Source organism: Erpetoichthys calabaricus, chromosome 17 (genome assembly GCF_900747795.2).
Source record: "Erpetoichthys calabaricus chromosome 17, fErpCal1.3, whole genome shotgun sequence".
NCBI classification, from domain to species: Eukaryota; Metazoa; Chordata; class Cladistia; order Polypteriformes; family Polypteridae; genus Erpetoichthys; species Erpetoichthys calabaricus.
The window spans coordinates 47,714,821-47,730,839 of record NC_041410.2 but is presented as its reverse complement, the minus strand read 5'-3'; the positions used below and the strand labels follow the sequence as shown (position 1 = coordinate 47,730,839).

General features: G+C 36.7%; 2 protein-coding genes across 2 annotated transcripts in view; one reads left to right on the top strand and one right to left on the bottom strand.

The window, feature by feature from the left end:
• Positions 1-16,019, top strand: part of ubl7a (ubiquitin-like 7a (bone marrow stromal cell-derived)) — a 1,205,533-nt gene that overhangs the window by 607,310 nt on the left and 582,204 nt on the right. The gene's annotated exons all lie outside the window — the stretch shown is intronic.
• Positions 1-16,019, bottom strand: part of LOC114667426 (AP-3 complex subunit beta-2) — a 128,859-nt gene that overhangs the window by 15,865 nt on the left and 96,975 nt on the right. Inside the window, exons 18-21 of the mRNA XM_051920794.1 lie at positions 9,530-9,641; positions 7,498-7,657; positions 3,022-3,196; positions 1,706-1,781 (exon numbers count right to left, since the gene is read on the bottom strand). Coding sequence (XP_051776754.1) covers positions 1,706-1,781; positions 3,022-3,196; positions 7,498-7,657; positions 9,530-9,641 — 523 coding nt within the window. The remainder of the gene's footprint in view (positions 1-1,705; positions 1,782-3,021; positions 3,197-7,497; positions 7,658-9,529; positions 9,642-16,019) is intronic.

Genomic DNA, 16,019 nt, shown 5'->3' with positions numbered 1-16,019 from the left:
GATTAAAAAAATTTCGTGAGGTAATTCATAATTATTGGTATATCTGACAATTTCTACATTTTATTTGATGTTCAAATACTGGTAACTAGAATTAAAGAGCTGTGTATTATTAAAACATTATTTCAATGGATCCACAGCTTTTGATTTGCTTTAAATTATCTTGCTTCTTCCTATAGTCTTGCCTGTATCCATGCAGTTCAAATTGTAACCTTAGATATTCTAATAGTGGTTTGCTTGTGATTTGTATCATCTGTATGTTAGCCTGTATTTATTTATTTTTGGTCATATATTAATTATTATTCATAACTAATTTGCATGTTCTTTTTTTGTAACTTTTTGATGGGACATCCTGTAAAGCACTTTCATCTACATCCTGTGTAATTGTTCCATAAATATAAATGTTGTTGTTGTTTCTTCCTTTTGTAGTATGATTTCTGAGATGCAGCTGCCCTTAGACCTGTCCCTGGATAAGCAGGTAAGGAAAATGAATAGACAGAATTCCTGAGCCACAGTTAGGGAGTTTGTTCCCTCCTTCATTCCTTTCTACATAAATTACATTGCTTGTATTTTTTACTTTTATGATCATAATATCAAATAACTTGCCCTCTATAATTTCAAGGAGTAGGTGAAGTGATCTGCTGTGACCGAGGGTCACACAAGCACAAGCTGCAGCAGTGCACATGACTCTATTGGTGTTTCCCTGTTTTGATAAAAATCAACAAAATCTACAAGTTGAGATAACCTCTCTCAAGGTGAATTTGAAACTGCAAACTAATCTATAATTGAAGTCACTTTTTTTGAATTGAATGTTTCTCAGCTTTAATACTGAAGAGTGTCATGCTCAGATGAAGGCAGGTGCCCCAGCTGTCCATGAGACCCACTTCATTAAATCCTCTGGGGCAAAGCCTGGAAAGCAAGGAATTAATGAAGAACATTTATGTTAGGTAGAATGTCCAATGGGTGCTGGGTGGTCTTTTTCCTATCTGGAGGTTTCTTTTTGTTTTTTCTGTCTTCCTGGCCATCTGACATTATCTTTGTACTCATGCTTTAGATACTTGGAATACGATATTACATAGAAGGACTCTACTTTTCTACTACAATGTACTTAAATAGCTGTGTTATTGTATGAACCTGTATTAATTTATTTTTTTATTCTTATTTATTATTATTCTTACCTAATTTGGGGGTTTCTTTTCTTGTAACTATTTCTTTAACATTTTGTAAAGAACTTTGAGCTATATCCTGCGCATGAAAATGTGGAAATGAACATTGTTACTTTTATGTGAAATGTGGCTAACAGTTTTCAATCAGAGTTTTTTTAATTTTATCAATGTGTACAGTGTGCTCTAGTTGAGATGTTTATAATTTAATGAAAATGTAACTCACTCAGTACTTTTAATTGAAGAAAACGTGTGCCAAATTTATAGAAAATTGGTCCACTGGGTGCCAAGTTGTTTCAGCTGAACACATGGAATGTCAGACATAGCAAAGTGCTTCTTGCATGATACACAAATGCAAATAAAATAATTTTTTGGTAAAACGACAAAATGAAAAGCACAATGAAAATAAAATAATTCCTTAATTTTAAAAATAAATAATTCCTTAATTTTAACAAACATATCAAGCTCTGAACAGGCACAGTGAATTTAAATGAACAAAAACATGTATGATAATCCTTTTTAAAGAAGAAAAATCATTTACTTACAGTCATCCAAGTCAAGAAGTGAAATTTCCTTTTTCTCTGGTTTTGGCTGTTTAGACACCTGTTTGGAAGCTGGACACTGGAAAGAATTACAAAAGAGGCATTAAACATTTGAGTGGCATGGTGGTGCATCACCACTGCTGACTCACACATACAGTGCCCTGGGTTTAAATTCCTGGGCCCACTTGCTGTCCTGTGGGTTTGTCCATTTTCTCCTATCTGCATGGGTTTTCCTTTCTCCAGGATTGTTTGCCAAGTCCTGCTAGGAAAAGCTTTGGCCTCCAGGGACCCTCCACTGAATTAAGAATGTATACAGGTCTGTAAGCATTAATCATCTGAATTTGAGTAAAAGGAAAATGTTTCATGGTTTTGAACTTTAGCTTTGCCAAAGGCGCGGTGTACCTGTGTTTCAACATATTTACAAAATGAGTATTTTTTTTAACATAAGAAGAGTTATGATTGCCCTATGAACTATTTATACTTTCAGTTTCTCATCCTCTTTATACTCGATTGTCATTCTGTCCTGGTAATGGGTTCCTGTGTTGTTCCCAGTGGGGTAAGCTCCAGTACGTAACAGCCCTTTAATGACAAATGCAGGTTCTGAAAAGGTATGAAAGAATGGATGCTTTTCTATTCATTGAATGTGCAAAAACCTAGTCAAAGGTTCATTGTATTGTGTAGTAAATGTATGATTTTAAGCAGTAACAAATTTTAAATGTATTAAAACTTTCATGGCTCACTCTCTTGATGTAAAGGTTGAGAGCACAAGGAATGCTTGAGGAAAGGAGAGAAGAAAGCCCTTTAAGCCCTTTAAAGGGGTAACAGGACATTTATAAGTTCAGTTCACTACAAGAAAAAGGAGGAGGAAGGATCTCCCACCTTTCAGTGGATGCAACATTTGTTTCAGCTGGTTTTACATTTCTCATGGCAGAGAAACTGAGAGAAATTAAGGTTGATTGAATTATCCACTGTGCCAACATTAATTCATCTGCTTTCAAAAATATACCTTCATGATTTCTCAAGGATTTCCAAGATGTGATAGGCCATTGTCTAAATAACCACAGGTCCATTCTAATCAAGTTAAAAAGCTGTAATTTGTTTTTTTAGGGAAGACAGCATTTATACATGTATTCTATCTTTTATTAAATGAATAACAACTTTTTTCTCTTTCTCCCTATTTGATGCATCTTCTGTCCTGTCCAATGGTACCACTTAGAATAACTAATTGGAAATGTGTATTGAAGATACCAATTTCATCAAGCATGTTAAGACTGATATTGTCCTAAAGTTAATTAACAATGGATTGTTTCCATACTAACCTTTTTCTTCTTCTTTGTGTCAGCATCTGACTCTTCAGATTCAGACTCGGACTCAGACTCACTGCTTTCAGTTGAACTTTCTTCTTCATTTTCTGATGATGACCCAGAGCTTGGTTTATGTTCTTTTTTCTTTTTCTGGCTCTTTTTCTCCTCTTCATCATCTCCACTCTGCTCACTGACAACATTATGATAATACTATTACCTTAAATCTTTGAGGGAGATATAATTCATGTATAGAATTTAATCAACATACCTTTTCACAGAGTTACACAAGTGATTTTAATGAGGGATAAAATTAGTTTCATCAGTGGATTGTTTTGAAGAAATCAGATGCTGGAATAGTGTAATACAGGACTAATGTAGGACACTCCTGCTCATGCCTACACTGGACCAATGACAATAGTGGCCCTATAAACCTAGGTACAGTCACCAATCAACCTGAAATACACGTCTTTAGAGATTTGGGAGGAAAACTAGAGACCCAAAAAAGAAACAGAAAGAATGTGCTACACATATAGGAAGAAGGTGCAAACTCCCACACTGGCATGGGATTTGATCCCAGAATCAGTGAAACAGCAGTGCTACTCACGCCAACATGCCACCCCTGTGGTTCTTTAAAAGTATTTAGTCATTACAGTGGGCCTCTTGTCATATTCTAGCAGATACTGTAGCTAAGATTCCAGCACTACAAAGGGATCCTAACCATTTTGCCCCCATCGTGTGAGTGCTCTTGGAAGAAATATACATACACTTACAAAAAATCATACTTTTGTGCATGTAGATAATACCTTGGTGATCTCAAAACAGTGATATTTCAGTTTTGCTGTGTCAGATGCAGGAATTTTGAGAGCAGTGTGAAGATGAGTTTTAGAATTGACATAAACAGAAGTGGGTTTAAAAATGTGGGGTATAGTGTATTATTTACATGATATCCAAACACAACAATCTGTGTACAAGGGTACCTAAAACATCTTGCAATTGAAGATGGCTCTAGGCATAAGTAATACAGAGAGTCACATTCGGTGTATCTCCTAACTCAAGTATTATTGTTTATTTATGTGTATATATTTTTTTTAGGTTTTTAAGCATGAGAATTCTATTTCTAATATTGTTTTCATGTTTTGCCTTGTAAAAGCAAAAATCAGTATCCAGGAAAATATAGTATAACTAACCCACAAACAAAGTTAGATTTTTCTTTCCTTATCCGTAAATTTGGATGGTAATGCATCTGATGCAACAATTCTTAAAGCAGCACACTGATAATATTAATCATGTGATTTTAAGCATGACTGTATACTATGGCAACCATCGTCACGTCATTACAATAAGGACACACAATAACAGTGCTCAGGGTATAAAAACAAAGCAGCTATGAAAACATGGAAAAATATTATCTAATAACTGAAAACAATAATAATTCTGTAATAAAAATAAATAAAAACTCAAATTCAGTGTCTCAAAAAAACATAATTGTAATTAACCATTAATAAAAATGGCTTAAACAACTGTACAAAAATTTGCCAACATATAGAATCATAACAGTGATGATGTAACAAAAGTTACAATGTAAGTCTTGGGGAAATTGCATTATCCATGGTGAATACAAAACTTTTGATCTTCATTGCTATAGTTAGCTTTATTTCCAAGTAGGCCCTAGTGTTATGATTTTGCGTTCTGGATACGAACATTTTCTAATTCTGATTTTTTTAAACTTGTTTCACTGTTTGAGTCTGGTAACTCATTCCTGCTTTGGCTTTCCAATATTCTGACTCTTACTTGACTTTTGTCCATAATTTCTCATTTTTAAATCGCCTCCTGGTTATTTTAGTTCTCACAATAATCCTGAACACTGTGCATGTCACAACACCAAAAAATAAGGAACTGACCCTTCAACATTGTGCAGTTCATATGGCTGCCCATAAAATTCAAGTGTTTCAATTTAATTTTTTGTTGCCTTAGTAAGTGAATTAAGTTTGCCTTCATGGTTATTATAGATGGGCCAAGACACTTCATAAAAATAACTAAAATCATTAATCAAACACATCCTTGTATGTCTGCGGTGGGCTGGCGCCCTGCCCAGGATTTGTTCCCTGCCTTGCGCCCTGTGTTGGCTGGGATTGGCTCCAGCAGACCCCCGTGACCCTGTAGTTAGGATATAGCGGGTTGGATAATGGATGGATCCTTGTATGTAATAAATAACATAGAGTTAAAATATCACATTGTTCTGAATAAAATTATAGTTATTCAAGATTAGTGTCTGTGTTTTATCATAACAGAAATGTACCCACCCTTTTAATCAGGTGGTCTCATTACTGGTCCATTGTTGGATGAGAAAAGAAACCTTACTTTATAATATAGAATATACAGTCATCTATGTAGAATGCTATGAGTTAATATAACCACCTTAATAAAATGATAAGTGTCTGAGTGTCTTTATGTGTGTCCATCCGGTTGCTATGTCTCTGTCTTTCCAAAAGATGGCACATCACAAACATTTTTAGTAATAAAACACATTGCATTTATCATTCCAACATATGGCACATTACAAACATTAACATTGCCTTTATGAATCCCATACCAAATGGCACATAGCAGAGATATAGGCAATGTATGGTGCTCTGCAAATGTTAACACTGAGGTCTATGCTGATTGCTTAGATTTCAACCCATCTTAGGCAGGTAGCACAGCTAGCGCATGACTTATGTAAAACATCACAACATGCACATGTATGTACTCTGTCAATAAATCTCACACCACTTAGCACTTCAGACCTGCAAACTCCATAAGAGGATCCTATTAATGGTGACAAATTCAGGGACTGCAGAGTACAAGGGGGGGGACTGAGTAGGCCTTTGGCCTTCTAATACCAACAGGTTTATTTTCTCCAAAATCCTGCCAACTTGAGTTGTTTTCCTGTACTCCCTGGCCATCTGACCATAGTTTGTAATTAAGCTGGACATTAAGATCATCTACTGTTATAAACAATTGTTCTTTATAGTTTTTACTTTTTTTGTAACTATATGTAGCTATTATTATTGTAAAGCAATTGTGATCTACTTTTATGTTTAGAAGTAAAAGTTATGAGTAGAGAACTTTTTTTATCTTTGTTTTGATACAAAGCACACTTAGGCTTCACAAAATGTCACTTGCTACAATGGCTGTTTCATCAGTTTTGGTCATTGCATGCCATGAACTAATCTGCTTCAGCGCCACCCTGCCACAGAGCCGTGCTGCAGCAATAGTTACTTAAGAGAATGGAAAGCAGAAGTGTATTATATCAATTGTGAGGCAGGCTAAAATAAAAGGAAATACCATAACAATTTGTATTTCAGCATAATTTTTCTTACAAACTCAGTAATGGAATTGGCATGTTTTAAAAATGTATATTTTGTGGCCTCCAGAAGTACAAAGGGGTAATTAGATCTCCAGGGACCACTGTATTTTGCATATTGTTCATCAGACCTCAATAACTGAGATTCTAAGGCAGCACTCCTGCTAAAGGACATAACTGGAACTTTGAGAATTGAAAAAAAACTGAATATATGGAAAATGGGTAAGGAAGCAAGCTGACACAACCCCAAGGACAAGTTTAGTGAGGTCCATAGTGTCATTCCTTGTGCATTTATGTTTGTCTTTAGGCAAAAATCTTTATATATATTACGCTACTGTGGCTGTTCGTATGTCTGTTCAGGATTTTAAATTACCTGTAGCTCGCAAACAGTTTGATCTATTGACCTGAAATTTGGTACACATATACTACTTGATGTCTGCTATCCGCTTTCAGGGTAATGATTGACCTCCAAGGTTATTCCTCTTTTTTATGTTAATTTATTGTAGAATCTACTCTTGGCAGCGGCTAGCAGGGAGGCTGTGCAGCACATGCGTATGGGTGCCGTTCTCATCCCTACCACCTTCGCTGTCACTTCCTTTACCTCTTCATATCTTAAATCATTATTGAGGCAGATTGAAGACTTAAGTGCCATCTTAAGTGAAAAATTTAAAAAAACATACTAACTAATTGTCGTTACTGGTATAAAATAACAGTTGTAGTGCTTACAAATTGCTTCTTTTTATATTATGGGTGTCCTTCCTGCATATTAGTTGTTAGGTACATTGACGTTATTGTTCCAGCCAAGTGTGTATGTTGTGTGATGGACAGACCTTTCCAGGGTTGGTTCCTGCCTTGTACTTGTTGTGAATGGAATAGGCTCTTCCTCTCCAAAAACCTTTTTGGAATGCTACAGGGGCATTAAATAGATGGATGAATAAATAATTGCAAAGAAAGTACAGTATGAATTTCCTTTATTGAAGATTGTATTGATGACTATGAATTTATGCTATGAACAGTTTCATGTTTATGGTTGCTTTCATACCTAGTAATAGTTCCATTTTCACACGTGTGAGTTAAATCTACAAAACAAATAAATCTGTACAGATCTCAGAATGTTAGGACATCAACGAAGACCAAAAACTTACCTATCACCACTTTCGTGGACTGCCTTCTTCACTTTCTTCCTTGTTTTCTTCTCCTCCTTCCCCGTTTCATTGCTGTCTTCACTGTCAGACCTCGACCCACTTTCTTCATTGCTGCTTCCACTTCCACTTCCACTTTCCGATTCACTGGCCATCTCTGACTCTGAGGAGAAAGAACAGTTGTCAAAGGCAGCAAACTGTATATATAATCATCAGTCTCTGAACACAAGTGAAAATATATTGTTTTCAAGCCTGTATTAGAACACTCTAGACGAGAGCAGGCCATTCAGCCCAACAAAGCTCGCCAGTACTATCCACTTATTTCTTCCAAGAAAACATCAAGTCGAGTTTTGAAAGACCCTAACGTCTTACTGTCTACCACACTACTTGGTAGCTTATTCCAAGTTTCTATCGTTCTTTGTGTAAAGAAAAACTTCCTAATGTTTGTGCAAAATTTACCCTTAACAAGTTTCCAGCTGTGTCCCCGTGTTCTTGATGAACTCATTTTAAAATAACAGTCTCAATCCACTGTACTAATTCCCTTCATAATTTTAAACACTTCAATCATGTCACCTCTTAATCTTCTTTTGCTTAAACTGTAAAGGCTCAGCTCTTTTAATCTTTCCTCATAATTCAACCCCTGTAGCCCTGGAATCAGCCTAGTCACTCTTCTCTGGACCTTTTCTAGCACTGCTATGTCCTTTTTGTAGCCTGGAGACCAAAACTGCACACAGTACTCAAGATGAGGCCTCACCAGTGTGTTATAAAGGTTGAGCAGAACCTCCTTGGACTTGTACTCCACACATCGTGCTATATATCCTAACATTCTGTTAGCCTTCTTAATGGCTTCTGAACACTGTCGGGAAATCGATAGCTTAGAGTCCACTATGACTCCTAAATCCTTCTCATAAGGTGTACTCTCGATTTTCCGACCGCCCATTGTGTATTCAAACCTAACATTTTTACTTCCAATGTGCAATACTTTACATATACTGACATTAAATTTCATCTGCCACAAATCTGCCCAAGCCTGTATGCTATCCAAGTCCTTCTGTAGTGATATAACGGATTCCAAATTATCTGCTAATCCACCTATCTTGGTATCATCTGCAAACTTAACCAGCTTGTTACTTATATTACTATCTGTCTAAAACCTACATCTACCTAGCAAGTAAAAAATATAATGTCACAATTAGGAATGTCACAAAAAATGACACATCGGTACCATTATTGATACTAAATTTCCAAAAATGGAAAGGTGTTAGATTCTGCGGTGGGTTGGCACCATGCCCAGGATTGGTTCCTGCCTTGTGCCCTGTGTTGGCTGGGATTGGCTCCAGCAGACCCCCGTGACCCTGTGTTCGAATTCAGCGGGTTGAAAACTGGATGGATGGATGGAATGGTGTTAGCCTTTTTACATTATTGTTAGTACACAGTGAAAATCAGTAAGTCACTGCAAGTATACCGATTACTTTGAAAAAGCATAATAATATGCAAGAAAAATATGAGTAAAAACTACACATGAAAATGGCTCACAGTCATGATGATAGAGCACTGCATCAACACACGACAAAAAGAAAAATAGAAGACATGTTTGGAGATCCTTTGTATTCAAGGCAGGTGAACTTCAATGTGAAATTGCAGAAGTTGTCCTTATTGTTTAAAAAAAGCCAAAACACACATACACATGTGCTTTCATAATTGGCACTTTTATCTAATTCTAGAATTCATTCAGAAATAGAATTATGTACGCTTTGAGTGTGTAATGATGTGACCAACCAGATGTGAAATGTAATCTTTTACGTTTTGCAACTTTTGCAACTTCGTATAGTGTCAAACAAAAAGGAGTCAAAAATGAATAAAACAGACTTAAAACGTAAATTTGAACTCCTGCCCTTAAAATGTCGTTGCATAATATGTGTTTGAACTAGTCAGGTAAAGTGGTAAAATGTCATTATAATAGGCTATAAATCAGTTCTAAATAGTACATAATCAAATCCAAATTATCTTGTGACACTAAAAAATAAATAATTACCACTGTCTGCAGACTCTGTGGGTCCAGACTCTCCTTCAGAATCTGAGTAGAATGGTTTTTCCATTTTCTCCTTACGCTTCTCCCTCGAACTGCACTTTGTCCATTCTGGGACCTAAGAAAATAACATGTTAAGTCATTGGGTTTGGAGCTTCAGCTTCTCTTTCACAGCCCAAAAGACTTCCATACTCAAGAAAAGGAAGTACAAACCGACACGTGGAACTTGACAAAATGAGGAAAATAGTGCTTATTTTAATTTTTGAGTTTAGCCATGTTTTTTATTACTACTTGAAGAAAACAGCATGTTAGCATGAACTTCAAGAAGCCCTATAAAATGCAAATGTTAGGTAGAGCTGTTGGTGTTGTGTCATGGCCCCAGCTGAAGTACTCCACTGACTCCATATTTTATCTGTGGAAGTGTGTATTTGCCTCTAGGCATGTCAAAATGGTTGTTGTATGATACAGGGTTAAATTTTGGCAATATGTCCCTGAATAGTGGGATTCTATAGAAAGATTTACAGTGGCGCAGTGACTCTGTGCATCTTTTACCGTGCAAAATTGGAGTGACATGTCTTCATTCACCTTTAGACCAACTGCATACTAAACATGGGGTGCATGTAGAATCTGGCTCCTGATTCTCTTACACCACTTCTATGCCATTTTCTGCTTGGTAATTGTTCTTGATCTACAGTGCATCTGGAAAGTATTCACAGCGCATCACTTTTTCCACATTTTGTTATGTTACTGTCTTATTCCAAAATGGATTAAATTCATTTTTTTCCTCAGAATTCTACACACAACACCCCATAATGACAACGTGAAAAAAGTATACTTGAAGTTTTTGCAAATTTATTAAAAATAAAAAAACTGAGAAATCACATGTACATAAGTATTCACAGCCTTTGCTCAATACTTTGTCGATGCACCTTTAGCAACAATTACAGCCTCAAGTCTTTTTGAATATGACGCCACAAGCTTGGCACACCTATCTTTGGCCAGTTTCGCCCATTCCTCTTTGCAGCACCTCTCAAGCTCCATTAGGTTGGATGGGAAGTGTCGGTGCACAGCCATTTTAAGATCTCTCTAGAGATGTTCAATCGGATTCAAGTCTGGGCTCTGGCTGGGCCACTCAAGGACATTCACAGAGTTGCCCTGAAGCCACTTCTTTGATATCTTGGCTGTGTGCTTAGGGTTGTTGTCCTGCTGAAAGACGAACCGTCGCCCCAGTCTGAGGTCAAAAGCGCTCTGGAGCAGGTTTTCATCCAGGATGTCTCTGTACATTGCTGCAGTCATCTTTCCCTTTATCCTGACTAGTCTCCCAGTTCCTGCTGCTGAAAAACATCCCCACAGCATGACACTGCCACCACCATGCTTCACTGTAGGGATGGTATTGGCCTGGTGATGAGCGGTGCCTGGTTTCTTCCAAACGTGATGCCTGGCATTCAGACCAAAGAGTTCAATCTTTGTCTCATCAGACCAGAGAATTTTCTTTTTCATGGTCTGAGAGTCCTTCAGGTGCCTTTTGGCAAACTCCAGGCGGGCTGCCATGTGCCTTTTACTAAAGAGTGGCTTCCGTCTGGCCACTCTACCATACAGGCCTGATTGGTGGATTGCTGCAGAGATGGTTGTCCTTCTGGAAGGTGCTCCTCTCTCAACAGAGGACCTTTGGAGCTCTGACAGAGTGACCATCGGGTTCTTGGTCACCTCCCTGACTAAGGCCCTTCTTCCTCGATCACTCAGTTTAGATGGCCGGTCAGCTCTAGGAAGAGTCCTGGTGGTTTCGAACTTCTTCCACTTACAGATGATGGAGGCCACTGTGCTCATTGGGACCTTCAAAGCAGCAGAAATTTTTCTGTAACCTTCCCCAGATTTGTGCCTCAAGACAATCCTGTCTCGGAGGTCTACAGACAATTCCTTTGACTTCATGCTTGGTTTGTGCTCTGACATGAACTGTCAACTGTGGGACCTTATATAGACAGGTGTGTGCCTTTCCAAATCATGTCCAATCAACTGAATTTACCACAGGTGGACTCCAATTAAGCTGCAGAAACATCTCAAGGATGATCAGGGGAAACAGGATGCACCTGAGCTCAATTCTGAGCTTCATGGCAAAGGCTGTGAATACTTATGTACATGTGCTTTCTCAATTTTTTTATTTTTAATACATTTGCAAAAACCTCAAGTAAACTTTTTCACGTTGTCATTATGGGGTGTTGTGTGTGGAATTCTGAGGAAAAAAATGAATTTAATCCATTTTGGAATAAGGCTGTAACATAACAAAATGTGGAAAAAGTGATGTGCTGTGAATACTTTCCGGATGCACTGTATGTTTTCTTATACCTCTCTGAAGCTTTTTAGAGGGGGTACTCTATGCAAAAATGCTTACCAATCATTGCTTGTAGGGATGGGAGAGAAAATGTTATAATCTATTGTTTGAATAGGGGGCAACAGGTCTTAAATTCAGTTTTGTTTCAGCACACTTCATTGTCATGCATGCAAGGATTTCCCAGAATTAGTTTATGTGACAATATTTTACCAAAAAATACACATATTTGTGACATTTTGAACATTATGACTGGATTCTTAACATTTAGATTACGCAACAGATGCATTTTGAGATTTGCTCATAGTCATTTTTACAGTAATTTAGAAAGTATTCAGCCCCTTTCACTTTCTGGACACTTGTTGTGTTGTAAGTTTCATTTTAAATGAATAGACTTGCCATTTTTGCCCATTAATCTTCATTCAGTAACCTTTAATGACAAAGTGAAAACATGTTTTGAGAAGGATGTGCAAATATATTAAAGATCAAAAATGGAATTCTCATTCATATAAGTTGTAAGACCCTTAATTCAATACTTTGTAGAAGCTCCTTTGGTAGCAATTACAGCTTTGAGCCTTCTTAGGTAAGTCTCCCCACACTTTCCACACCTGGGTTTGTGGTAGTTTATCCCATTATTCCTGGTAGATTATTTTAGGCTTTGCTACATTGAATGGGGAGCATGTGTAAACTGCCTTCTTCAGGTCTCTCCACACATGTTCTATGGAGTTATAGTCTAGTCTTTGATTGGGCTATTCAAGGACAGTCATAGAAGTGTCCTGAAGCCATTCTAGCGTTGTCTTGGATGGATGCTTCAGGTCTTTGCCATGATGAAAAGTGAACCATGGCTCCAATCTGAGGTGGTGTGCAGTCTGGAGCAGATTTACTTCAAGGCACTCTCTATATTTGGCTGCATTCATTCTTCTTCCACTCTGACCAGTCTTCCTGTCCCTGCTGCTAAGAAGAACCCCCATAGAATGATGCTGCCACCACCATGGTTCACCATAGGGATGGTATAAGGTGGGTGATGAGCAATGATTGATAGGGCAAACATGGCAGATTTATCCATTTTAAAGTAAATCTACAGCATAATATAGTGTGCAGAAAGTGAAGGGGTCTGAATACTTTTTTGAATCCATTGCATATTGTTTACTGTTTTCAATGTGGGTCTCCGTTGAAGTCCATTATTATTTTCATTGTCCATAAAAATGTAAGATAAAACATTTTTCTTTGTTGTCACTACAAACTATACAAGATGATTAATGGATACAAAAATGATAAATTTGTGTTAAGTACCCCTTTTACGTTTTTTTTTTACTGTAATTATACTGGAAAACCATTTGTGCTTCTTGTCTTAGCTTCATTATTAACTTTTTAACTGTTTTTTGGATCATTGTTCTAGTTTCCTATGTATGTCTGGGTCTGAGTTTTTGAATCTTTCTACATTATCTTGACAAGTGATTTTTTTGCACTTTTGATTTTAATAACGCCTTTATTCATCTAACAAAGTAACTTCATTTGTGCTTTCATTTTACCTATTACATTTCATTTCATATACTATATTTATATATGGAAGAAAAATAATGTCACAGAGAAAAAATTTCGACTTTGATTTTTCAACAGATTTGCAGTTTTGACCACATTTGCTGTAATGTGTGTGTGCGAGTATGTGTATACTATGATTAAAAAGGAATAAGTTAATCCAATTGAAGTAGGGAGAAGCTGCTGGGAAAGAATATTCAGTCCAGTGTGCTCATTGTTAATGTATTCACCTGTATTGTCTTCTTTATGGTCAATGAATAATTGCTAGCATATATAATAATAATAATAATAATAATTCATTACATTTATATAGCGCTTTTCTCAATACTCAAAGCGCTATCCACACAGGGAGGAACCGGGAAGCGAACCCACAATCTTCCACAGTCTCCTTACTGCAAAGCAGCAGCACTACCACTGCGCCACCTGTGAGGACATATATATGTATTTTTTAGCAAATTAGAAGTGCATGGTTGGTGTAAAGAACAACTCTAATGACAGTAGTACTATAAAACAAGTTTCATAAATGGTACAGAACAGTTTAAGTTTGCTCTTCTGTGCATTTCCACTAGGATTAGCTATTCACTGTGCCTCTTTATTATTTATAAGGACCTATAATTAGAATGAAGGAAGTATTGATACCTGAGATATATCTTGAATGTCCCACATTTTAGATTTTAGAACTTTGTGATGGTGATTGATATGCAAGGTTCTGTACAACTTGAATTTTTGGTATTGACATTTAAAACATCTTTTCTTCTCTCTCCCTTTTTAATTTTGCACAATCTCTGTTACTCTCTAATGGTCTATGCCTGCCTCTGCAGCTCTCCTTGGCCATTTTGTCAGCTACTTGACTACACCAGTCTGAGAACCTAAACTGTTTTCAAAGTTCTCCTGAACATTAGAAGAGTTTGCTCAATTTAGTGACTGGTAGTAAAGGCAAAATGCTGTAAAATGAATCAGTCAATCAATGATGTTTGTCAAGCAGAAAGGAAATGATGCCTTCCAAGGTTGAAGATAGACCAGCAAAGTGTAAAACAGAAACTAAAAAGCACACCACACAGCAATCAGAATTCAGAAACACCTCTTGCCAGTCTCCCAGTAAGCCAATCCGTGCCTGAGTTGGTGAGATTACTTCCTCAAACTGTGAAGCAGGCCAGAAAAACTTCCAGTCAGACACAATATACACAGTAACTCAAATGAAAATGAATATGACAAAACCTAACATTCTAATTTAATTCAGGGTCATGGGCAGGTGGTGCCTGTTTTGGTAGCACTGGACACAGTAGAACGCAGTAGAATAAAAATGACCAAAAGAAAAACACGGCTTCTAACTCACTACAATTTAAACATTATAATAACACAGGGTATTAATTAGACTGGAACAGACAATACAATATTAAATTAAAACTTGGTTAAACCCTTAAAGGAAATATTATTTACATATAGCAAATCAGAGGGAAAAAGTATAGCATAGCAGATGTTCTGAATTGATGAATAACACAAACACAACTGTATATTTTCATATTTTGACTGGACAATTGAATCAACAAAAAAATATGAGGGATGTTGAAAAAGTTTACACACTTATATTTTCGTTGGAAATGGCGGGAGGAATTTTAATTGGCCATTAAAAAGTTGGTGCGGCGAAGGGAAAATTGCACCACAAACTAAGGTGACTATGTAGAAAGTGATGTAATTTGTTTTTGAAATTCTTAATAAATAGAGTTAAAAAAGTGCATCTAAACTTTAAATCAATAAAAGGGCCATTTTGTCAAATGCTACAATGTGAAAATAATAATTTTTGAGTTTAAGAAGCCCTCCACTACAAAAAGGCCAGTTTTGACTGTTAACATAGGGGCTGACATATGAAAATGGATCATGTCCCAGTTAAAAGATTTCATAGACATTCTATAAGAGAGCAGTTGGCGCTGAAAAGGCAGAAAATGATTAAAAACATTTGTAGAGACATTGTCTTCCCTCAGTCCCAGAAACAGGAAAATAAGTGTACAAATGGGGAATAATGAACAATATCACTACTCTACCCAGTCAACAAAACATAAAAATCAAGGTGTAAAATACTGAAGGAGTCTATAATAAAATCAGGATCATGGCTAAGGCATCTTTTACATTGGTTAATGTCAATATTCCTATTTCAACATAAGAAAAAAACCTTAGATTTGTTAAGGCCTTTGGTAAAGTGACATAACTTTACAAAAGAAGCAAAACATATTTTTGTACAGCTGCTACTGAATTTAATGGATTTTCCAATGGACTTAAGGTGCTAAATATCATCTGTTGTGAAAACCAGGAGCATCAGTATTAGAGGTTGAGACTGTCAATCAGTACAACATAGGTTTGTGGTGAACAATTTGATATCCAGTGCATCTAAATGGAGGTATCAGAATTTGGACAAAAAAAGACCTAGAAGGCACGTTGCATTTGGTTACCCCTTGAAGATGTTGTGATGGTTAAACATATAGTCAAATCTATATCACAGTGACTGAAAACTGTCAAAATCTTGACCTGAACTCAATTGAAAGAATAGGAAGCAAGTAGTTTGTATGTATGAGATGAAGTAGTTCTAGGGGTACTTTGGTTAGTGCCGGTGTCTCACAGAACCATAGTCTTAGA